Genomic DNA, 25105 nt, shown 5'->3' on the forward strand with positions numbered 1-25105 from the left:
ACCCCGTGTAGCCTTTAATAGGCTGTTAGGGCAAGTGCTATTAGCAAGCACCTATGAAGGCCGGCACGGCACACAAGGGGGTGGGTGGCCATCAACATGCCCGGCCGCCTTTGTCTCCCTATTGACGATGTTTACACATCGCACCAGGTACTCATTTGAGGCTGAGTCGACCTAGGGGAGGCCAATAACCGGTTGAGATAATCGTCACTGGTGCTGGCCGTAAGCGGGAATCGAACTCGGGTCGCCGGGTTCGTAGCACAGCGCACTAACTGCTACACTACCACTCCCCAGTTTGCACAAACACAAATGCACGCACAGTGCAATGCATTGTGGTCAGTGACATTTCATCAGTATGTCCAGAGAATCAGCATTTCTGAATTTTTTTTAAAACATAAATCGCATTTGAATCGTCGTTATCACGGAAGCAGAGGCACAGGCTCAAAGGCCCAAAGATATCAAGTGACCAGCAAACAAACGGCACCTTTGACGGTGTAATAGATACGAATTCATGGTTCTTCAATTGAGCAAGGTTGTTAGAGAACTCTTGGAAGGAAAAATGACAATGGAAGAGAATACCAAAGTCGAACATTGGCGAGGGAAGAAGCAGAGAGAGAGAGAAATGTGGTGGTCTGGCCGCAGTGTGGTTCAGTCGAAACAGTCGGCCTGGTGGAGGAGCCATTGCCTCGAGTCTTGAGTCTCATTTCTGGCTCATATGGAAAGCAACAACCTTCACAATTAGGTTTTCATTTTGATTTAAAGCTTTCGTGATTGCAGTAATTCATATTCTTAGCTCTTTTGAGAGATTCGTTCATGAGGCTATCCACATATACAAGCACAGAGACAATTTCAACCGAGAAGATGGATTCTGGCTTAGCAATCATTGGAAGGATTTGATAAACCATTTCAGGTCTTAATTGATTGTTCACGCTTACGGTGGCTTTCAGACAGCATACATTAATTTTTCGTCTCCCCCCTCCTCTTTTCAGAACATAGATGGACTCGTCCTTCTAAATAAGCTAATAAATAAATGCACCGTTTAAAAATAAATAAATAAATGCGGACCGCCACTTGTTTCAAATGTTTCTTGCCGTTGGTTTTTCACACCTGATGATGACCGTTTGTGTAATGGTTGACACGTCGTGAGAATTTTTAATTGTTTTATATATATTTTATTATTTTATTGTTTCCCTTCAACGTGACTTTACCGAAAGAGCTAAGAATATGAATAAGGTTTTCCTTACATTTGCTTCCAACGTGCATAATGCGGCGGTGGTGTATATATGTAGAACTTCTTTTGCACCGTACATAGCCAATCGCGCTAATCGGTGGCGTGAAGCATAAATCACCTAGCAAAGGCTTAGGGACCTCAAGAAGCTCAAGAAGGGGGACTCGGATTCATGAACATTTGAGGAACGCGCAAAATGAATTTCTACTTATAGGGCCTATAATGGGTCACCCGTCTCCACGGGGCAAAATTTATCACGGGATACTTTAACGGGGAGCCCCCTCCACCAAACAACCTCCAATCATCTGGACTCTGCCCATCTCCTCACCTCCAACAGCAGTGGGGTGGGTGAGGGATGGAGAGGGGGGGGTGGAGCGGAAATATTTTCAGGAGCTCAGCCCCACGAAGCTCCGGCAGCAATTAAACCCCTGACTCAGCCCCCCCCACTGTACGTAAGTGCGCACCGATTTATGCGGTGGCGGCGGCGGCGGTGAGCGCCGGAGCAAAGTCTCCCGTGGCCGCGTAACGATCGCAAACAGCCACGCGGCCCCATGGCCCAGCAGCACTCGGGTCACGGGCATGGGAGGCGCGCTGCTGAATAAATAATGAAATGGACTGGAAAGTGATCAGGTATAATACGGGCGCGTCACTTGTGCCAAGCAAATATTATCAAATTGATGATGAGCAATGCATATTACGTCGCTTTAGCCCTCTACAGTACGATGTGAGGTTGTAATGGATTTCCATCCTGTAAAGTGCCATGGCCTAAAAATGTTAATTTTCATCTGGTAAAATGTCCCTCCCATATTCTCCTTCCTTTCCGAAAATAATTGTAAATCCTTTACATTTCTAAATACTGTACATATAGCTAATATATACTTATTTTTATAATGAAAAAGGTTAAATAATGATGGGGCATTATAAGTGATAAAAGTAATGTAGAATATTTGGTTAATGTCGATCATTTTTAACATGTAGGCTAAAAGTACGTCGATTTATTTTGGATGGAAATGTTTTTACTTTTAGAATTCAAGTGAAATATTAATACGCCAAGGGGAGGAGGATCCACCACAGAGATGGTGGAGGAAGCAACTCGTGTGCTGCGTCGATAGATTGTTGCATCGCGAAACCACGACAGAAACAGCGAAGGCTTGGCGAGGCCTTCAACCAGCAGTGGATAGATCATGACCCTTTTGTCCATTCACTGCTGAATTAAGGCCTCCACACGCAATGTCAATCATGGGGGGGGGGGGTCCCAGGACCGGTTGAGATGTCACGAACCACTGATGTTAGCTCCGGACGACAGTTGCACTCGTGTTGCCGGATTCGTAGTGTGCTGTGCTCTGGCCCGAATTAAATAATGTTTCAATATACGAAAACAACAATTTCCAGAAAATTGTTAAGAGTCTATCGTTAATGAGCCTGCAGAGCCTGACAAACACTGCTAAACAACCCCCCCCCCCCCCCCCCCAATATTCCCAAACAAAATTTCTACGCAGCACTCTTTGTGTGGGCTTTAATTAATCAAATAAACTAATGAAATGTATTCAACCGTAAAATGGCGATGCTTCTCGGCACAATATATAAAACTTTTTTTAAACATATTACAGCGTGCGCCAATTTGGGCTCCCTCTCCTTTAGACACGTGTCCTTGGAGCAAAATCTGGGTGGCTGCTGTCAGTAAATTGGTTCATACCAGGGACTGCAGCGATCACGTGGGATGTCACCGTACCGGACTCCGAGTGGGCCGCGTGCAGAGACGCAAAGGTGGTCGTATCAGCTGAGAGATGGAGCCGCAATTGAAAGAGACGAATAAAATGTGGTTCAAGGTTGTAAAGGTGGGACTGGGATTTGTTGTTGTTGTTACTTACTACACGACAGGCTTCTCACTGTTCTTCAAGGTGACGCGAGAAACATGTTGTTGAAGCGGCGAGAAAATGGAACAGGCCCTCTTTATAGATGCAAACACTCCAGGAAAACGGCCGAGGCAAAAACAAACACAAAACGGATGAGGGGACGTTATAGGCCAACTCAATAATATTCATGAAAGGATGCCAGCTAAACGGAACATTTACATTTTGGAGGGAATCCACGCTGTTGGGAAAAAAAACGAATTCGACGTCTGTGCAGTACTTCCCAGCAAGAGAAATACACAGTGATCCACTTATAGACACCCTACTCATGATATTTGTAGAAATTAAACAGAAAAAATAACCACATTTTATTTAAAACCCTCCACGTCTGCCACAAATCTCAATTCCCTTATTACATATCTTAACACTCGTCTGTGTAAATCTTTCAAATATTCAGTCACCTATTGTGAAGAGGGCCATAAAGCAATGAGGTGTCTATAAACGGATCATCAAGCACATCAACAATATACCCACAATCATAAATACATTTATAGAGCGCTTCTCATCAAGGATCTCAAAGCACTGTACATGACAAAGCAGCAGCAGACACTCAGCATACAAATGATATTATAAACACATTTTAAGAATCATTTACGAAATTAACTAAACGTTTAATAAACAGAAACGTATAAATAGGTTTTACGGCGCATTTTTTAAATGTCCACAGACTCAAAGATTCTGATATCTCGTGGAAGACCGTTCCATAGCCTGGGGGCTACACGGTTAAAAGCTCGGTCACCCATGGTGTTCAAATTCCTCGTCTCTTTCATTCACAAAACGTTTTGTGAACCACAGCTTGCACGCGGTTCGACGGGCTATCGAGCGTGCCGGTAGTTCCGATTCATTCTTGGCAATGGAAATATTATCAGGGACCGAAATCCCGATGTCTGCTCGACCAGGACGAGACGGCTTCAGGAGAGACTTCGTGAAGTTATTTTTCTTTCTCTGTTTGCTCCGTTGAAGGAGCGCAGACTAACATCGGTCCACTACACGGCCCATCGTTTGGGTTTCATGGCCTACGGCCACACTGCTGTGGCTCGCCTGTAACTCTCCGCTTTAGGAAGGAGACGATGTTCTGTCGACGTTCTGATGCGCCTCCCGGTTCCACCGGTGCCTTCGAAGAATGCAGGGACAAGAAGTGCACAGCGAGCACGCGGGCCGAAGGGCAAAGAACGGGGTCGTGATGTTGAATGTTGAACGGGAGTGGGGGACAGTGCCGGGTTATCCTCGTAGCACAAGTAGCGACACATGACGCTACGGGCCCCGCACTTTCAAGGGCCCCGCACTCAACGCTTTCAAGCCATCAATGCCGTTTCAGTAGATTCTGCACTTGCTCTATTACTATAGCACTATACTGCTTTCAACTTGTACGAACGAGTGCGTGTTTAAGGTTAGCGATTTGTCGTACTATCTGGCTGTATAGTAAATGCAAAAATACAATTACTTTACTATGCTAGTAAAAAAAAATTGCGTTTTTAATATTACAATTTGGGCCCCTTTACAACATGTACTACAGGCCCTGCACTAGCTTAATCCGGCACTGGGTGGGGGGAGGTGGGGGGGGGGTCACAATTCATCGCTTAACCCAGGGCCCTTGTCGACCTCGCTACTTCCCACTGGTCGCTCGCGTGGGCTCGGTAAGCGATGCAGCACGCAAGAGCGCACGCAGCTCCTCGTGACCCGGCGTGAACACGAATGGTCGCGTGGTGCCTTGTGAGGGGCGTACGCCGGGCGCAGCTTTTGCGGAATTCCTTCGCCGTTTTTTTAATCCCCCACCCCCAAACAAAAGCGGGCGACAAACTGTAACATTCAAATGGTTCACGTAGTGCGGCAGGAAGGAACCCCGTTATTTTTTTTAATTTTTGTCGAGGAAGTATCACGATGCCCCCCGACTGAGATTTTTCGACGACTTCCCTAATTCCACGGGGCGTCTCGCTGTCAACGCCAGCTGACGAAAGTTTGCAGGCTCGAGAACTGCTATTGTGCTTCCGAAACACCCTCCCCCCCCGACCCCACAATAACTATCGGCTTTCTGCGTGCGGGGAGACATTTCTCAGAAGCGGCAGCCGATGTTATTAAAAACAGCACGTGCCGTTTTTGGAAGAAAAAAAAACACAAAACACTCTATCCCGGCCCAAATGAGGTGTCAAATAAATCACCCTTTTGAACAGCGTAGAAGCATTTTAACAGAGACACTAAGACTACAATCAAATTTGCCTTTTTTTCTTATTCTTCCTGATGCTGTGTTGACATTAATATGATGTGTGCAAGTCCTTGCCCTCATTTGCAATGCAAAAGCTGCGAATTCGGAGTGCCGTGCTGACACATTAGCTCTCTTCGCGCGACAAGGTAAAATGTTTGACCTCGATAACGTCTCACTTCACAAAACGTGTCCTTACAGATTCACCTTCTAGTTTGGGCACGCGTTCTCAATAGCCCGCGCAGCAACCGTGGACGCTGTCTTTGCGTGTGAGCTATTATTTCAGTTGAAGGGACATTTCATCTCACAGCGATAGCAATCTGTATGGCTCTCGTGCAGGCAGGGGGAAACTATGAACGCCGAACGATTATAAATTCCCCCTTTTTTCAGCCTGGATGCAATTGGCCTGGCCAGTGTGGTCATGTACATTCGCAGCCCTTTTGTCAATCCACTGCTGGATGAGGGCCTACTCATGGCGTAGGGATTATTTGACAATTCGGCACTCTGCGTAATACGAGTTGGTGACGTTTGGGGATATAGATGCGGCTGCATAGAATGTACAGTACAACAGAGGAGGTTGCTTTGCTGCCCACTATGTAGCCTGCAGCAGCCTAGAGTAAACTTCGCTGTACTGTGGTAACTCATCCAAGTGATATCCAGGCTCAACCCTTGCTGCCCTGAAACGGTATACAACTCCAGATCCTGTATTTGTGTGTGGGCTTTTTTATCAATTGAAGGATGTTTCAGTTCACAGCGATGACACACACTGCATCGTTTCCCGCAGGTTTTTGTTTAAACTGCTGGAAACTCAAAACATGTTCAGCTGAATGATATTAAAGTTTAAAACGGAGTGCTTGCAGGCATCGATAACATGTCACGTGTGCTGAAAAGGCAGAGATGAACTTGCGAGAAATGGAAAGCTGACACAGTATTGTTGGCAACTGCTCCAAGCAAATTCTTGTTAACAGTGAGTGGGTCTCATTTGATCTCAATGTCACGGTCACAAGTGTACGACTGCCTTGCATAAGGGTCATTTACCTGTGACCTCCCAGTGGAACTCGTCCACAATCCAGGATGGAGAGGTAACGACTGCATAGGTACGCATGCCTGTGCTGCATAGATCCCTCGATGTGTGTCTGGGAGGTGACGCATGCCGTTTGTCATGCATTCCGCTTCGCATCCCGGGGGATAGCTTCTGTCCGGAATGAATTCCCTAAAATGCCCTCCTAGCGCGTGTCGTGAAACACTGCTCATCGTGCTTAACGACACATGGTACAATCCAATAGCACATCGAAGGCAGGTAGCGAGTTTGTCAGAGAACCACTCGCATTGATGCCACACGTAAACTTTGCTTCCTTCCTCCTGTCAGACACCACAACTGTTGGCACGGTTGACAGCCGATCTCCAAGGTCTTCACTTACAGATGGTTCCACCACCATCTCGACTTACATCTTCCTCTTGGTTGGCGAGCCCCGACTCCAAAGCCCATCCAGGTTGGTGCCGATCATTTCAAAGGCGGGTTTGCAAACAATTAAGTTGTGAAATCAGTTAAAGATTGGTGTGGGGGGGGGGGACACGCGCCAAAGGAGACGTGCACCTGTCGTGGCTTTAGAGAGCAGTGCATCACGTTGTTAGCAGCGACGATCGACCTCGGAATCACCCCCCACCCCCCCAAGCATGATGCAAGGCCCGGATTTGTAAACCTCGACGCGTTGGCAGACGCTTCACTGCCACAGTTCTGAGCAAAGCGCCCAAAAAAATGCTAGCGTTTTACAAGACTCTGTCGATCTCCTTTGTATTTATTAAAAAAAAACTTTACAGTCCACAGCTGCCTGGTTGTGCACACAGTGTCAGGCGGGGTAAAACGAGGTGGAAGATGCAATCTCTGAGGCCCTCCGGGTTTATTTTGTTCCACTCTTCAGGCATTGAAAATGGACATGCGGGCGCAGGAATCGTGCATTAGCTGTACACATTGAAACGCTGCTAGGTTATAGCTCTGTCATTGACCTGTTTTTTTTGTATGATTTGCTATTAGGGTTATTGTGCAAATGAAATACCTTGCGTTCTGTTACGGGCTTCCTTTAAACTACACTTATTGTGAAGTGACGGGTCGCTGCCATTGTGGCGGAAATCAGTAATGACGCGATCGCTTCTCGTGATGCATTGTGGACCTAAAAGCTGGAGGACAAAAAAAAGCCCCTTTCCTTTCAATTCGCCCGAGATCACAGTGCATTAAGATTACAATTGGTGAAATTTAGGGTCGCATTCCACAGACATTTCCCCACAAGCACAATCCAAACCATTTTTTTTATTTGCAGATTTTGATAAAACTCCATTTTATTAGAAATAAACTTTATGTCTGTATAAAAAAAAAAATTGCATGCGTCCTTCTAGTATATCTTTTCCGAAATTCATTCTCCAAGTTACAGAACACGAGAGATATACCGAGTCATTTAGCCCATTAGAACACACCAGACTGGACTTTGTTGCAACATTCACAGATAGGGCAGATGTTATGCATTTTTTCTTATTTTTAATTATTTTTTTAACCCCCCCCCCCCCTCTCCTGCACTGCCCCCTTCTTAATTTCAGGGAACCACAACAATTGATCCCCTCCCCCCCCCCCCAATGTTAGGCTGATAAATGGAACGACTTGACATCAACACAATGAGCAAAACGAGAGAAAGAGAGAGTAGGGGGGGGGGAGAACAAGAGATATAAGAGAAGGCAATGCAAACATTTAAGAGCAGCCTCTTGATTCCGTTTCGACATTTGCCGGTGCTGCGTTTGTATCCATCGCGCACACAAACACACACACACACACGAGCGCGCGCGTGGATTAACCAAAGCGATGCTTTCGTGCGATTCCTTAATTTTTATGATGTCGTTGTGGTTGCTGTTATTTCATCACTCCTTTATTTATTTCGCTTTTCCAAAATCTCCTTTGGAAATCTCATTTCATCCCCCACACAGCCCCCCCCCCCCCCACCTCCCCCACTTTTTTATTTTACAAATCCGCCCGCGCCGCCGTCGGCGAGCGAGACGCTCCGTGCCGGCGGCGCTGGTAAGCGCTGTCGCTGCTTTGTGCTGTGCTGCGACACTTACAAAAAATGCCTCTCCGAAAGAAAGGGGCAACCCCACGCCTCCGCACCACCGAAGCCCTCTAATTAGAGAGACGATTCACGGCCATCATGCACCACCTCCCATCCCTGCCCACACCCGTCCCGTTCATCCAATGCCCTCTTCTTCGCCACCACCACCACCACCACCAGCAAACTCTTCCTGCTAAGGGCACCTCCGCCACCTCCACCCCTCCCTCTGTCCCAGCTTCCCGGCGTCTCCTCGCGTTCCGTGCACCAGCGCGGCGGTCTTGAATGCTCTCCTCGCCACGCCGTGATTGCTGGATAGTCTCATCTGCGAGCCCAGACTCTCGCGCGGCATCCCGATTTAGCAGTCTGCTGATACGGCAGCTTTTCCCGTAATACCCTGCCCGGCGTGGTGGTGGTGGTGGTGGTGGGGAGGGTAGCGGTGCCAGCGGTCCCGGGAGCCTTTTACATGAGATGGTTGCTGTAGCTGATGTATGTTGTTTTTGTGCAAGAAGCTGCTGCATTCCGAGGGGAGGCAGGGACGTAGGGGGCAGGGCAAACAAAAAAACGAAAAGAGAGATCTGCTATAAAAGGGACTATAGGAAGTAATTTAGAGATAAATGTCATTGCCGGGTTTGTTTCCTGCATTATGTTTTCTCTCCAAATTGTTCCAGGTTTTTTTTTACGTTTAGTCCGTGATGCTTGTTTCATTTTAAAAGGAATGCGTTAATGTCAATTTTGTGTGTGTGTGTGTGTGTTAGACACGTGTTATCATCGTAGGTTTGAATTAACACCAGATTGACTTCTCCTGTTAGCACAAAGCTTCCGTCCTGTAAATACAAAGCGGGCTCGATTCAGATATTAACTTTGAACACAAAATTGACAATCTGGAATGTTCCGCGTTTTGTTTCGCCAAAGGCGTAATGAGGCACACGTTACTTTCTAAACGTAGCACGAGGAGTAGAAGTGCAATTCAACTGGCCGTTATATTTTTTTTTGGTCAGCTCGCTTTCCTATCGCGTTAAAAAGAAAGTGTACAGAATGCAAAGCACAAACGAATAAAAACACGCACGCACGCACACACACACACACGCGCGCACATTACACATGGGGTAGCTAACACTAATTGTAAGTCTTGACTTAAAGCTTTCGTGACTGCAGGAATTCATATTCTTTGGGTCTTTCGGTAAAGCCACGTAGATATAAAAAAAATTATATCTACGTGGCTTTACCGAAAGACCCAAAGAATACTAATTGTAAGCTTGAGCTGTATAAACAAACCACTTAGACATAGCAACGCACACGCTCTCTCTCATAAATAGGTGACAACCACGGAGACTCTTCCCAAAATTAGGCGCCGGTCGTAAACACGGCGACAGTCGTTAACGTTGCTTTTCGAACTCCCTGTATTTCAACTCGGAGGAGGCCATTTAGCGTGAGGTGGCAGCAGATGCACAAATCATCGCTGGCCTACTTTCCTGGACGTTGCGAGCACAATGCCGGCTCGATCAGCATCGCCGGTTTTTTTCTCTTGGCGTGTGTGCGTGGATTCCCCCTCCCCACCCCACGGAACAACGAGGCTTTGTCTCCAAAGGTTGTCCGCAGCCCGGCAGAGAGCTTCCATACAATCTGGAGCCGGATTGCTCACGACAGCCTGACCCAGCGCGCCGCGACTGAGCAAAAGTCGGCTCCTCGTTTGCGGAGAGGCTGCCATTGCGTATCAGTTGCTTGGCAGGGCTGTGTGCGAGCACAACGAGCCACCGTTTAGGACCCCAAGGGGATCAACCGGGCCACTCATTAACCAAATAGCAACGCGCAAAAACATATTGGCTTAAACTTAGGCGCTTGTAAGAATATAAACTAAACGTAATTGTTCTAAATTAACAATAAGAAATCGGTTTAATTGGCCCGTTACCTCTAATTATTTCAGACAACTTACATGAATTAATCCTGATTCTTATCCAGAATATAATGTCTGTAGTCACGTGACAGACCACCCACAACTCATCTCTGCTTAGAGACTCCCATGGGCTGGCACCAGCACTGAGTTCGTGTCTAAGCTGGGTGGGAAGTGCGTGTGTATCGCTATCACAGGTTACGAGTTAAAATCCTGGCCACAGGGTGACACAACCCGTCATCTTTGTAGGAAGTCAACTGCGGTTAATAATAATAATTGTACAATAATTGAAATCGCATCTTAATACTAGCAGCATCTTCAAGATGCTGTAATGGAACAGCGAAATGTCCTGTCCGGCTTTTAGCAATATTCGTCCCCCATCGCATAAATAATAAATGCCTTATCCGGGGAAAGCCCTGACGGAGTCTCAAGATTATTTTTCAGGAGGGTTCTGCTAGTGGGAATTCTTGGCACACTCCACGAGTGAGCGTTTGACTTATGGAATACCTACGAAGTGGCCCCAGGTTGTAAAAAGGAGACGACCATTTCCCCGCGCTTGTTTTAGTGGGATACCACTTTCACTTTAGTTAATGGATAAATGATTCATGCGCGAATGCATGCAACGGCTCATTCATTCATTCAATTTGAAGTCCGTCGAGGGCTGCGTGTGGGTGGCGAGTCCTCCTTTCTGGCTGCGTCTGCGTGATGACGCTCTCATCAGTCAGGCGACGAGTAACTTGGCTCACGGCCATTAATTCCCATCTCCAAGTTTTTAGACGGACGATCTCGCGTGCGATATTTGAGGTCTATGTGGGTGCGTGCGGTGAGTGGGCCCTCACAAATGTTCGACGCGGAGAAAAAAACAAATCTCTTATCTACACAGACGGTGGGAGAGTGGGCACCACGTCTGTCAGTACACGCAGAACTGGCTCATAAGCTACGCGCATGAACCGGCACCGTGTAAAGTTTTGCGTAAAGTTATTTTCATAATTTGCAAACCCTAATATATATAAAGCCAACATTATTTTCCACTGGAGCCCGTTGTCTGTCACGCAAAATTCCTTTAAATTATTTCTTCTCCCCCCCACCTCCTACAGATTTAGATAACAATAATTAAATATAACAATGCGTAGCACTTCGTCAATCCACTGCTGGATGGAGGATTTCCCATGCCATGTCGGTCGTAGGGGCCTGCTGACGTGAAGTCATTTCCGGGGTTTGAACTCAGGTTCGGAGCTCAGTGCGTGATGCACTGTGCACACCGTTGGAAAGTCGTTCAGTTGACGGACTACAGATTATCTGTTAAAGATTACCTTTATGAATGTGGAGACAGAATGGGGCTCCAGGTTAGATAACACCTTGTCACCACGGGGCGGCAAGGTGGCGAGATGTTAACTACCTCGCCTGGTATACAGGAGGTCGTGGGTTCGATCCCGACGCTGACGATAGCCTGTATATTTCGATTTTGCGTTTTCATTCTCCCCGTGGCCACGTGGAGTTTTATCCGGGTTTTCCCTCCACATTTAGATTCAACACGCATTTAAAGTATTTGGCCGCAATACATTTCCAAGCGAAAAGCCGCTCCGTTGAGCTATCACTTGCGGCGAGTTCGCTTCTAATAAAGAGCTGTGGAGCTCAGTGGTCCTTACCCGGTAAAATAGAAAAATAGCTTATAATTTTAGTTTTTAATTTACTTTTACCCATAATACCCTGCTGTGGCACGCAGTGAATGTGTTCCCACAGGAGCAGCCCGCGTTTGCCGGCGCACAGCGCAAGTTCATTCCAACTCTCGGAGCCAGTGCAACTTTGCCGTTGGGCAGAGCCACCGTGGCGTGCGTGGGTCAGGCGCGAGTCACAGGGGGGGGAGGCGACGGTGTTTTGTGCGGGCGGCACTCACAGCTGTTCTCGAGGCTTTCGCAGAGCTCCGTCTTGGCCTCTCCGTTGGGGCGGTCGTTGGTCTTCCCGCCCGTCAGCTTGTTGGACATGGTGGCGGCCGTCACCACGGCCTTGAAGGAGCGCTTGCGTTTCTGCACGTTCTGCTCCGGGTGGAAGAGGATGATGTGCACCTTGGGCATGTAGAGCATTCCCAGAGCCACCGAGGCACTCAGGCTCATGGAGACGGTGAGCGTCGTCGTCTGGATGTACACCTGCCCCCCACGGCAAAGACAACGGGCATCAAACGCGCACTGAGCAGCGGCCTCCTCGGACTGGCGGTGCCAGTCGCGCGATGGAACCCCGGGGGAGCCCCGGTGTATACCGGTTAGATCCACAGATGCACAGTGACCCGTTACGTCGCTTCAGCTCACAGATCTCTCTTGCAGGGATGTAGCCACACTGTGGAAGTTGGGGTTGTGCTACTCGGGAGTGGTTCCCAGTGGTAACTGGGTAAATTACAGAGAGGATAGGTGAAGTTCGCCCTTATTTTGTCACAGACAAGAGTAGTTACATTGCACTATGATGACATTAAATCTACGCAGCTACTGGCTACTGACTCAGTTCTGTTCGTGCACTGTCGTGTATGTAAATTTTCCCTCATTAGCATCGATCACCTTGTCGAAGGCAGAAAAACTAGGGACTCAAACATTCCAGGATTTCCCCCTCCCCCCTCTCAGAATATTGTGGGCGTCTCTCAGCCATATTTTTAACATTCTGGATTTAGTAGCCCTCTTCTTGCTCACTGAACTCTGGGTGTCGTGCTATTTCCTGTCTCCATAACCTGCTCTCCTCCATCCTGCACACGTGTCCTCACCATTTACTCGTCGCTCGCCCTTAACAATGCATATGTTATATTCTTGGTTCTTTCGGTAAAGTCACGTAGAAGGGAAACAATCAAATAATACAAATATAAAACAATAAATTCTCACGCCGTGGCAGATCACTGTTATAATTCAGTAGGATCGCATGACATTGACTTCTCCAAGACAGAGGTTCTCTGCAAGCCATCTGGCTACTATGAGAGATTCGTTCATGAGGCTATCCACATATACAAACACAGAGACAATTTCAACCGAGAAGATGGATTCTGGCTTAGCAATCATTGAAAGGATTTGATAAACCATTTCGGGTCTTAATTGATTGTTCACGCTTACGGTGGCTTTCAGACCGCATCCATTACTTTCGTCTCCCCCCTCCTCTTTTCCGAACATAGATGGACTCGTCCATCTGAAAAACTGCCAAATCGCTCTCCGTGGTGCTAATGTTAAAAAAAACCCGCCACTTTTTAAAAAAAATTATTGCCGTGGTTTTCACACCTGATGATGATTGCTTGTGTTGCAGTCGTAACGTCGTGATAATTTTTATTGTTTTATATTTTTATTATTTTATTGTTTCCCTTCTACGTGACTTTACCGAAAGAACCAAGAATATGAATCCCTGCAGTCACGGAAGCTTTAAATCAAACTTTAATGCATATTTTATTTGTATGCTCGTCTTTAATTTTAATTGGCACTCTCCTTCGTAGGGGAACATACGTGTACACGTACGTAAACACACAGGACATTTCTCGTAATTGGACTATGCACTCTCCACATCATGCGGATCAAATGTCAAGCTCGCCCATATAATCTGAATAGACTGTTGGGACAAGTGCTGTGAGCGAGTACATACGAAGGCCGGCGCGGCACACAAAGGGCTGGGTGGCCTTCGCCACGTCCGGCCGCCTTTGTCTCCCCAGTGGTGATGTTTACACACCACACCGGGTGCTAATTTGAAGCTGAGTCGACCGACGAGACGACCAGGACCGGCTCAGATAATCATCACTAATCATACAGGACACACTGCACGCACGATCTCAATCTTAATTTGAATCAGCTGCTGTTGTGTCATCACGTGGGACTTGCAATCATCAAAAGCAATAATCAAAAGCATGCATCAAGTAATGATTTAATTTTTCTTTGAGATGAGGTACATTGGTGATGTCACAAAGATACACTGTGCTAGGATGCAAGGAATGACACTCGCTTTAAATTGAACACACACACACACACCTGGTGAGAGAATGTCAATTATTAAATCAAGCGCACATCTGGACAGTCAAGTATGATTTCCGTGGAGTGCACACCTGCACAGTGTGTCACGTGATACATCTATAGATACCCAACTGACCGCTAATGCACTTCTTACTTGAGTCTTGCATTCGATTTGTTACACGGATGTATGTGTGCATGTTGAACTTCTTTCGCACCGCACGTAGTCAATCGTGATAATGAGCAGGTGGTACTGTTTTAGCCAGTTACCTGGCTATTATTTTTTATAAGGGAGATCCGTGGTACCTAAGTATAGTAGCAGCAACAAAACAAAAGATGAAACAAAAATCTATATTCAGTACAAGGTCCTTCAGGAATGTTTCACAATTAACGAACAAGGTATTTGCTTTTCAACAGGAGATTACACATTGTGAAAACGAATGGCTCCATGCTTTACAGAGAGGTAAGGGGGGTGTTCACCCTCTTCTGCTGCCCCCACCGTCTGAAATGCCCGACCGTCCCCCCAGCCATCCGTGCTGCCAACTCCCTTCCCCTGTTCAAGTCCAGGCTCAAAACTTTTCCTTTTCCTCAGCCTACGACACATTGTATCTTTTTCTATGAAGTAGCTATGCCCACAATTTATGTGCAGCGTCTTGAGATGTGGTCGCATTTAGGCGATATCATTATGATCATCAGCCATGGTCAATCCACTGCTGGGTGAAAGCCTCGCCAAGCCGACGCCTAATATATATAAATCCACCTGGCCACCTGCAACCCAAGCCGACTTCATCGCTCCATCTCCTCATCGGTGGATGCTCACGCGAAAAAAGCGTTCCCAATCCATTCTTCAGACATCATACAAAATCCAGCCTGCGTTGTGTTGTGCAGTACGTATTGTCTTGTACGAGAGGGTCGCGGCTGCACAATCGAGTTGTGGATAACCCTGCTCTGGACCACCTGGCAGTACCGAAAAGGGCCTCTGAAAATAATAAAGCTGTCAACAATCGTTGCATTAGCACGCTTGATCACCGAATGGCTCGCAGAGCGTGACCCAGTAGGATGCCCCAGCAGTGAATGAGTGAGTGCCCCAAGCGCCGCATGACCGAGGGGCTCGCGTAAAAAAAAGAATAACTACGAGCGGGCAGCTGCAGAGGTCAAGGGGTCAACTGGCATCTAAATGTGACTCAACTTTCCGCGGCCATGCGCTTTGCAAAACGCGGCGGCTTTCTCCGGCAGAGTGTTGCGCCGCTGAAAGGCACACGCGTTATTTTTTCGTGACGACCGCAAGGTAAACGCGCAGCCCTGCGGTTGCTCGCTCGCGCCACCGCTGGCGACCGCTGCATATCGGGGTGCGATTCGTGTTTTTGTATCGTCACGTTCGGCGTTGCTTGCTTGACACTCGGCAGCACGCTGCGGTGTAGCTTTAAGAGCAGGAAATGTGCTTGACTTGCCATTGTTGTTATCATCAACAGCATTGGTCAATTTGAAACTAAACTAAAACTATTTTTTTTATTTCACCAGGTAAGGCCCACCGAGCTATGTAGCTCTTGTTGTCAGAAGCGACCTCGCCATCGCAAATGATTGCTCAACGAAGCGGCCTATCATGTGGGAAATTTATTGTAGACAAATACTCTAAACGCACGTTTATTCATTCAATGCTGGATTAAGGCCTCCCTAAGCCACCGCCAACTTTCATGCTCATGCAATGTAATGATCCATCTAGCAACTGCTCATGACATGATTTCATTTGTCTTATGAATTATTTAGAATTATAAATATAATATTACAGTTACTGAGCACAGGCCTAAAGGCCCGAAATGACCCGGCAGCCAGCATCGCACCTAATAATTGTGCGAAAAATAAAAAAAAGTTAATTTGTATTTTTTTTTATTCAGAAAGGTTATAAGAACTCTGGGGGGGACGGGGGGGGGGGCGAAGACTGCGCTAGGGAATTATAAAGTGGAGCAGCACGAGGAGAGAATCAGTGCTGTGAGCTGCAGCACGGTGGTACAGCGGGTGACAGTTGTTGTGGCCTGCAGTGTAGGTGGTTTAAACTTCACATTTACTATTTGTATTAACCAAGTAAGTTTCCCACTGAGCTACGTAGCTCTCTTTCAGAAGTGATCTGGCCACAAATGATAGCTCACCGAAGTGGCTTATCGTCGTGTGGAAATATATAGCAGCCAAATAGTCGATACGCACGTTTCTAAATGTGGAGGGAAAACGAGAGAACCTTGGAGAAAAATCCACGCGGCCACGAGGACACCATGCAAACTCCAAATATACAGGCATCAGGGTCGGGATCGAACCCAAGACCTCCTGTAAACCAGGCGAGGTGGTTAACATCTCCTAGCCACCGTGTGGTGATTGAGTGAGTGAGCGTGAGTTGTGACCTGCAGTGTGGTGGTCGAACAGAGTACGGACGAGACGAAACATTCAGTCCGCTACGCCGAGTCCTCAACACGGGTGGAGGCATCGACAAATGGCGTTCATGGCAAGGGTTAACCACGGTAGTAGCAATAAACGAGTGATAATGAGGTGAGGTGGCTGACCACTGTTGGAGCGAGCGACTGCAGTGAATGAGTGAGTGCTGGATCATCAATCAACCCGACTTGCTTTACGTTGATGTGCTGTGAAAGGCACATGGACATTCTTTGCACCGACCGCGATTGGGATGTAATTAGTATTTTTAATTGCCACGCTAAGCTGTTTTCCCTCCCACCCCCACCCTTAGCGGCACAAGTGCTGTGCGGTTTAAAGAGACGGCATTGTGAATCTACTTGTGTTAGGCGTTCAATGTTTGAGCCTAATTCTCTTTCCACCATAATCATGGGAATTATTTCATTAATTCTGGGTAGCAATGGGACACTTATGCGGATTTTGTGTGAGCAATAATGAATCAGTAATCACAGCTGACAGACACTAAGATTAATCAAATAGATTTTGCATTCCTAATTGACCTTGATTGGCTTTCTGTTGGAGATCGAGTTATGAAACGCCGCCCAAATATTTTTTTTTCTCTCACGAGGATTTAACTCTTTACAAGATCACGGCAAGTACAATTTCTTTTTCTGGAAACAAATCGGGATCATTCACCTTAACGCAGAGGCAAACAGGTGCGGGTTGGGATACTTTCCCCAAGAACGATTTGATCACGGAAATCAATATACACCCACCCTTGCGCCTGAGGGAGAAATGAAGTCTTCAATCATTTCGTTACAACCCTGCTCTGTGAGATACAGATCTGGAGTGTGAGTGTGTGTGGAGGGGAGGTGACCAAACAAAACACGGACGCTGCCAAAGACAACGTAACGGAAGCTGAAAGGTGCATAAAAAGCGAGCGTGGTGGAAAGGTGGAAAGGTTGGAATGAGACGGAGAGGCAGGAAGAGGAACAACGTGGATCGGGGAACGAGCACCCATCGTCGAGAGATAGTATTGACCGTCGAGGAGAGCGAGCGGGTGTGCTTGGGCGGGAGTCATCATGGAGGAGCGATGGTGGCCGACGGGCAAGCAACGGCGATGAAATGGTGGTAGCAGATAACGAGCGGCACAACACTTTGTCAAAACGACTCCCGAATGGATTCCCTGCTACGTGACGTGAAGCCGATAGCACGCCTGGGATGACATTGGTGAACAGCAGCAGACAAAAAAAACACATCGAAAAATACTCAAAAGTTATTTTGTTTGGACCACATCACCTGTATTGACACGCGCGCCTCTATCACCACGTGCACGTCTGCACAATGCACAGATTGCGTGTCGAGGTATTCATGCATTTAGGCCTTTGTATATTGTGGCGTTTCAGTAGTTGTGTGGCACAGCCTCGGAGCGGTTGTTCCATTCCAGACAGAGGAGTAGTGTTGACGACTCCAAGGGAGTTCTGGTCTCCCATACCTGCCATTGAGATTCTCCATAATTACCAATTACAAGCGAATGGCCCACAGAGGCCTGTTCGAGCTCGTAAATGTGCGCGGGAATTGAACGGCAAGCCGTACCTGAGCGTGTGGGGGTAGTATTAATGCCACGTTTCCCACTCCCTCTTCCCATTAATTCCATTCCCCGTTCCAAAAGGACTCGAGATTGCTGCTGCTGCCGCTCCTGCTGCTGCCGCCTCGGTGGCTCGCGTTCGATGAGCGTGGTTGGCAAAACAGCAAGAGAGGGAGCTGCCTCGATAAAGATTTGTGGGGCAAAACGTGAGAGACTGTGTGGAGCAACACTCGGTACAGGCAAACGACGCACGGGAGAGCTGTACGGCACCAAGTATCGGGACAGATACGTTACCACTGTTCGGAGAAAAAGAAATACAAATTTTAAACTGGCATGCCATTACTTTTCTGTATTCGTTTAATCACTCGTTGTAAAAAAAAAACCGTACTTTGTAAGTATGTCAATAACTGCAAAACTAAACTTTATTAATACCTCCCCGTGCCAAATACGTCCCCATAACCAATGGGAAGCGAGTAGGCCAGGCCTAGATTTCCTCGGTGACCTTACCAGGCCAAGGCGCCATCAACCGGGCCGTGTGGCATGCCGTAACGGGGCCCCGTGGCTCCCTTTCCTGGGGGAGCCACGCGCCTTCACCTGAGTCACCTCTGGAATCAGCCCCTACGACGTGGCGTCAACGGGGAAGACACGCGGTCAAGGGCACTCCCCACACCCTCCCCACCGCTTAGGTCAACTTTAACGATAGATTTCAGCTTCTGGTTGCGTAAACTAGCCGAACGCACCTGTTAACTTGTGACACATTTTTTTTCTCTTCATGATAACCTCCCGAAGAGAAGGGAACGGAGCTGTGCGGCTCGAGGAGCATCGCGATGAAGACATGAGCCAGGCACCAGGCCATTGATGGAACAGCCCAGTGCGGCATGAGTCTGCGTTCTAATGGTCGTGGAAATGTGCCACGAGGCTGCATGTTCCAGGCTGGCCGCCACGAGTTCCGAGGCTTTGTTAATGATGAGATAAACACATTTTGAGCAAATTTCTTGAGTGTCGCCACAGTGCCCAAGTGACCTCAAGGCAGTGAAAGCCAGTTTAAAAAGAACCACGCTCACGCCTGTCATGCCAGTATAATGTGCCCAAAATTCATTTGTCGAGAATTGTTGTTTTGTCAAGAACGGAGCTTCATACTCGCGTCAGATGGCCGGACGTGTGACCGTGGTATGCGGCGAGAGGAAAACAACGATTTGTTTTAATTTTAGATTTTTTTCCGTCTCTCTGACAAATGATCCTTATGGCGGTACCCATGGGTACCAAATAATACAAACTGGCCGAGGCAATTAAATATTTTATTTCTGGCACACTATTTTTTCCAGGGGTGTATTTAACTCCGCGACTGGGGTACCAATAAATCTGAAATCAGTGATGCCACACTCCGCAATGTCGAAACGCAGCGAGGACAATTACGCCGAAACCCTGAACGCTCGCGGTACGCACCGTGGCGGTGGTGCATCGTGAGTACAGCTCGTCGAGATGAGTCGATTGCCGCATCGCCGACCATCAGCAGACTAAAAACGACTGCATCACGGACATTACGCGAGAGCCCGGGGTATTATGGTACCCCGGGGTACTGCCATGAGGTTCAAATAACGTGCGGAGAGGAAAGGAATTAGGGGCCACGTGCTTGCGGCATGGGCGCTAACAACCGTGCCGTTCACGCGTTTTGAAAGCGGAAAAGGCAAACACGCAACCATACAATTTCCAACATTAATGCCTCGGGCTGCTTGGCAACAAATTCAGGCGCCCAAGCGAAACAGATCGCAAGAACAGCGCTGGTGCAGCACACACAACCAGGAACGGACCGTGGTTCAATTCTACTCCATGGAGCGGCTTTTTTCCCAGGAGAAAGTTCGGCTTAAGGTAAAATTCCGGTAAAAAAACCTCTCAGAGCCAGACTCAAGTAAGGCCAGAATTCACGGTAAGCCAGACAGATGGCTACCGTGAGTAACTCACCCCAATAAAGCTCCAACCGGAACACAGAATACTGTTCATCACGCGCGAGTAAATCAACCTTGCACCTCGAGTTTTATAACGATAATAAAATATTACTATGTTATACTAATTATTCCATCACCGCTGCTTCTTGTGTTTGTTTGGCGTCAGTAAAAGTTGCATTGCGTATGATTACATCAGACATCCCCCCATAACCGAAAAGGCTCTTCTCCAAATGAGTTCGAGTGCACGAGGTTTGACTGCATCGCTTTCCAAAAAAAAGAGCTTGAACAGACTGTTGGGGCAAGTGCTGTTGGTGAGCACCTATGAAGGCCAGTACAGCATACGAGGGGGTGGGTGGCCAACACCACGCCCGGCCACCTTTGTCTCCCTTGTGGTGATGTTTTACACCCCTCACCAAGTACTTCATTTGAGGAAGAGTCGACCCAGGGGAGGACCGATCGTGAGCGGGAATCGAACTTGGGTCGTCAGGTTCATAGCGCAGCGCACTAACTGCTACACTACCACAAATCACAAAAGACAAAAATCCCCACGTATAACCTGAACACACACACATATGCGGGTGGAGTTGACCTTGCATCACACGCACAGACAGGCACATACACTGCCAATGCTTTACTAATCTTCCTGCCCAAGAGAAGGAGAGATCGTCGCTTTGGTCCCTGAGCTATTAGCCCACAATTATCTTATCGGTTCCACGTAGAGTGGTACATGCTAATTATTACTATCTTGAATTATTTTTTTGTTTATCCCGTGGTAGCTTTGCACGAGACATTTTTCATTAAAGAAGGGAAACCGTTGTACAATTGGTCGAGAACATCGTGTTTTTGGAAGAAACATAACGCGATAAGAACGCGAAGAGAAAGTTGCGTGTAGAAAAGAGACGGAACAGTATTTAAGCTGAGACTTCTACTCACGGTGGATAATGGACACTGCTTAAGTTGGACCCTGGTAGCATTTGTCACCCAAGGTGGTACCGGGCAACCCCCTCGGCTCATGGGCTACTTTGGATAAGCTCTGCACAAACCGTGGCTGGACGAGGTCCCGTGGCTTCGTGTCAAAAGTGGAGAACGCAAAGCAGTCGCTACTTGGATGGGGCATTCAGCCAAAAGCTGACAACGGTTTAGTAATGTTGTTTTCTTTTCCGTCACAACAACATTGCCAATACAAGCTGAGAACAAAACAAAGGAACATCCTACATGATTTAGGTCCTTCGGTGGAAAGCCAAGCACGTAACATAAAAATGGAACAATTAATGTAATGTACTGTACTCAAAACATATCTGTAGGTGGCCCTGTCACCCAGCCCTCAATGACTATACTTCACCAGCACAGTGCGTGTTCCTTGTATAACTCCCTCAGAGAGATGACGATCCATCCTGGGAAAACTAGGGCAGCTGGTAAAACCCCAAGCTGGTGGTTCATTGAGCCGCTGGCCTGAATAAGGTTTATTGGCCACCGCCTAGGGTGCCAAATGCTAACAATAATTTCCTTGAAGCATTTAGCTCTCGATCAGGGAAAAGGTGTGACAACAAGTTAATTACTCTTTGGTTCTTTCGGGAAAGTCACGTAGTTAGAAATAAAATAAAACAAATCACGACGTTTTGATCGCAACACAAAGCGGTCGTCATCAGATTGCTTGTGTTGCGATCGAAACGTCGTGATTTGTTTAATTTAATTTCTAACTACGTGACTTTACCGAAAGAACCAAAGAGTATAGACTCCTGCAGTCACGAAAGCTTCAAATCTAGAGCAAGTTAATTGTGGTAGTTTTTAGAGGGAATGTCACTTGGGGGGGTGCTGTATTTTAGCTAACGCTAACAATAGAGAACATCGATTTTGTGAAAAAATAACAAACGTGAGATATTAGATGAGCTGGACCCCCGTTCTGTCTCCACGTTCATAAACGGTCATCTTTATTCCGTCAGCTGATTGGCTTTCCAACGTTGCTCACAGTAATTCACGCACTGCGCTCTGCGCCTGAATTCAATTCCCGGAAATGACGACGTCAGCTGCGAGTGATATCTGAACTCATGCCTGAGACCTTGCAGAATCAGAATATCAGAATATTTATTTATACTGGAGGAATCCAAAGAGCGATAAAGCTATTTTTTTTGACAGACGTCCAGCTGGAGCAGTTGAGACGTGGGCCATCTCTACACCGTGGAGAGACGCCAATGAGTTTGTAAACACATTTCCAGGATGCGAAACTGATCCTTCTTGACTTAGCAGCGGAAATCAGGATGAAGCGTGAAGATCCTCCTGTGTTTATCACAACAGTCGCATCTGTGCACTCTACAGACGCACGGATCAAGAAAGCAGCGGCAGGTGCGACAAATTACTGTAAATCGTGTCAAGCAAACGCATGTTTGCCTGGCACGTGTCTTCGCTTTTTAGGCATGTGTAGTATGCCATTTGAATACGTGTTGGGGGCGGATTGGGGGCGTTCCATCAGCTACTTTATTATTATTGTTACTAAAGCAGCTGCATTTCAACATCAACATCACCGGCCGTTGTCAATCCACAGCTGGATTAAGGCGTCCACAAGCTGCTGCCGCCACCGTTCACAATTCTGGGATGCAATAATCCGCCCAGCCACACCTGCACATGAACTGATTTCACCGCTCCATCTCCCCGGGAGATAGCCTCTCAGACAGACACATTCTCTTCTAGGGCATTTCACCTTCACTCGAAAAATAAATTCAGTAACTGTAGTGGCAGTTGCGCACTGGCCGTTTTTATGTGCCGTGTATATATGGTGGGCCAAAAGTCTGGACATAGGATTATTATATTTATTGTAACAAATCACGTAGGGTTATTCAATTTTATTCAGCTAATGTTTAAATTGACTTCCGTTAGCATTCGCGCATGCATGACCTCTTGTTTTTAATGAATTGAGGACTTTTCTTTAAGATTACAGGGTGTAATCTTCGAACATTCGTCAATTATATTCTTGGTTCTTTCGGTAAAATCACGTAGAAGGGAAACAATAAAATAATAAAAATACAAAACAATAAAATTCTAACGACGTTTCGACCGCAACACAAGCAATCATCATCAGGCGTGGAAACCACAACAAGAAAACACGAAAAAAGTTTTCTTGTGGTTTTCACGCCTGATGATGATTGCTTGTGTTGCGGTCGAAACGTCGTGAGAATGTTATTGTTTTGTATTTTTATTATTTAATTGTTTCCCTTCTACGTGACTTTACCGAAAGAACCAAGAATATGAATCCCTGCAGTCACGAAAGCTTTAAATCAAAATTCGTCAATTATGTTTTGTCTCAATTCATCCGGGGCTCTTGGTCGAGTTTTGTAAACCAACGGATTGGAGACGACCCCCCGAGAAGAAGAGATATATATAAATAATGACAACAGATAAAATATTAACTTAAAGAATAAACAATTAAAATTATTTAACCCCAGCGCTAAAATAAATGTAATAATGTAATAATGTTTTCTAAATTGTGCGGCCACCCTGTATATTTATCCGAGGGTCACATCAACTGCATGAATTCACCTTCCATCACCAAACAGGATTTTTTTTTGCTCAATCCGATCTCAAAGTCCCCAAGCATATTTTCCAGCGAATGCCCCGCGAGAAATTCCATTCTGTGTGCCGATCATATACTCAGATATCACAGTGAGAAGGATTTGGCAAACATCTCCGTGTGTACACACGCACACGCACGCACCGCGCGTTGCGGTGTCGGCGCATTGCGTCTATCAAGGCCCCGGTCATCATCCGAGGAAACTCAGCCAAGGAAAAGGCTGCCTCTCGAGGTTAATTTTCATGACTCTGGACCGCCGGCAGACATCCGACAAAGTTGAACGCTGCGCGATCACGAGGGCTGCTCGCCTGCACGCTACGGCAGTCGTGTGCTTTGCGACGAGCGTTGGCTAAACGCCAAAAAATATTTTTCTGATACAATCTTTTTCTCCCTCTCTTCTTGTTGTTGTTATTGCTGCTGCTGCTGCTGCTTGCGAATGGCTGTGAAGATTCTGAACCTGTATCTAGGTTGTTTAGTCTGGTGCGGGGGGAGGCCTTCTATTCCTCCATCGAGGGGATTAGAAGGGACGAGTGTCCACGGTGTCCCTCCGGTGTTATTTTGCGGCCACGGTCGCAGTGTGGGTTTCCCGAGGAGAGCGTTCGTAGCTCTGAATCCGCGAAAGCCACCGTTACCAAGTCTCGCACTGCATGACCACGGGAGACGAGCTCATCCGAGTGCTAAGGGCTGCCGCGCTAATGGCTGTCACCACGAGCCGAGTTTCCGCGACATTTTTTTTTTACGAACTGAAGAATTATCGAGACAACAGGTCCCTGCAGGGTGGGCTGGTAGGAACATTGGAATTTTGCGCAATTTTATTTTTACACCCCAACAGCACGAGATTTCACTTCGTTAAAGTATTGAAAGGGGACGGACGGACGGACACATTACTCTATTGCAGGCTGGTACACTCAGTTTACAACTTCGTTCCTACCAGTATAATTTCCCCGTAACTTTGCGATTGCACGTCGCATTTTTTTTATCGGCCTGTTTTTTTGACGCTTCGATGTGCTTGAGGTGCGAATAAAGATTGCTTGAAAGATCTGCCCACAGAAACTCAACGAACTTGGGCCTGCCCATTCATCTTCGAATCACCGCAACTTCACAAACTGCAATGCTGAGAACGCTATATGCCGTCACGAACAAACGACGGCATAGAGCCACCTTGCCGTCAAGATATTCAAGAAGCGTTTAACAAAGCGCTCATTGAATGGGCTTTGCCGGACAGGTTCCGGGCTGGGCAATGTCTCTGTGCGGCCTACCATCCAGCGTTGGAGTGGTCATGACAACCCACAGTGCAGAATACATGATGAGATCGCACTC

At 47.1% G+C, this 25105-nt stretch overlaps 1 protein-coding gene across 5 annotated transcripts in view; it reads right to left on the minus strand.

The window, feature by feature from the left end:
- Window positions 1-7119: 7119 nt before the first annotated feature.
- GRM8 (glutamate metabotropic receptor 8) overlaps window positions 7120-25105 on the minus strand; it is a 132782-nt gene continuing 114796 nt past the window's right edge. For 2 of the 5 annotated variants that reach the window (XM_032954329.2, XM_032954331.2), the window contains 2 exons: window positions 12219-12468; window positions 7120-8942 (listed from right to left, as the gene is read on the minus strand). In XM_032954329.2, coding sequence (XP_032810220.1) covers window positions 8890-8942; window positions 12219-12468 — 303 coding nt within the window. In that variant the 3' untranslated portion in view covers window positions 7120-8889. Of the gene's footprint in view, window positions 9255-9357; window positions 9438-12218; window positions 12469-25105 lie in introns of those variants that run through there. The other 3 variants (XM_032954332.2, XM_032954334.2, XM_032954333.2) reach the window with 3 other exon arrangements.

Source organism: Petromyzon marinus, chromosome 14 (assembly GCF_048934315.1).
Source record: "Petromyzon marinus isolate PM22_M1 ecotype Great Lakes invasive population chromosome 14, UKy_Petmar_22M1.pri1.0, whole genome shotgun sequence".
Taxonomy (NCBI): domain Eukaryota; kingdom Metazoa; phylum Chordata; class Hyperoartia; order Petromyzontiformes; family Petromyzontidae; genus Petromyzon; species Petromyzon marinus.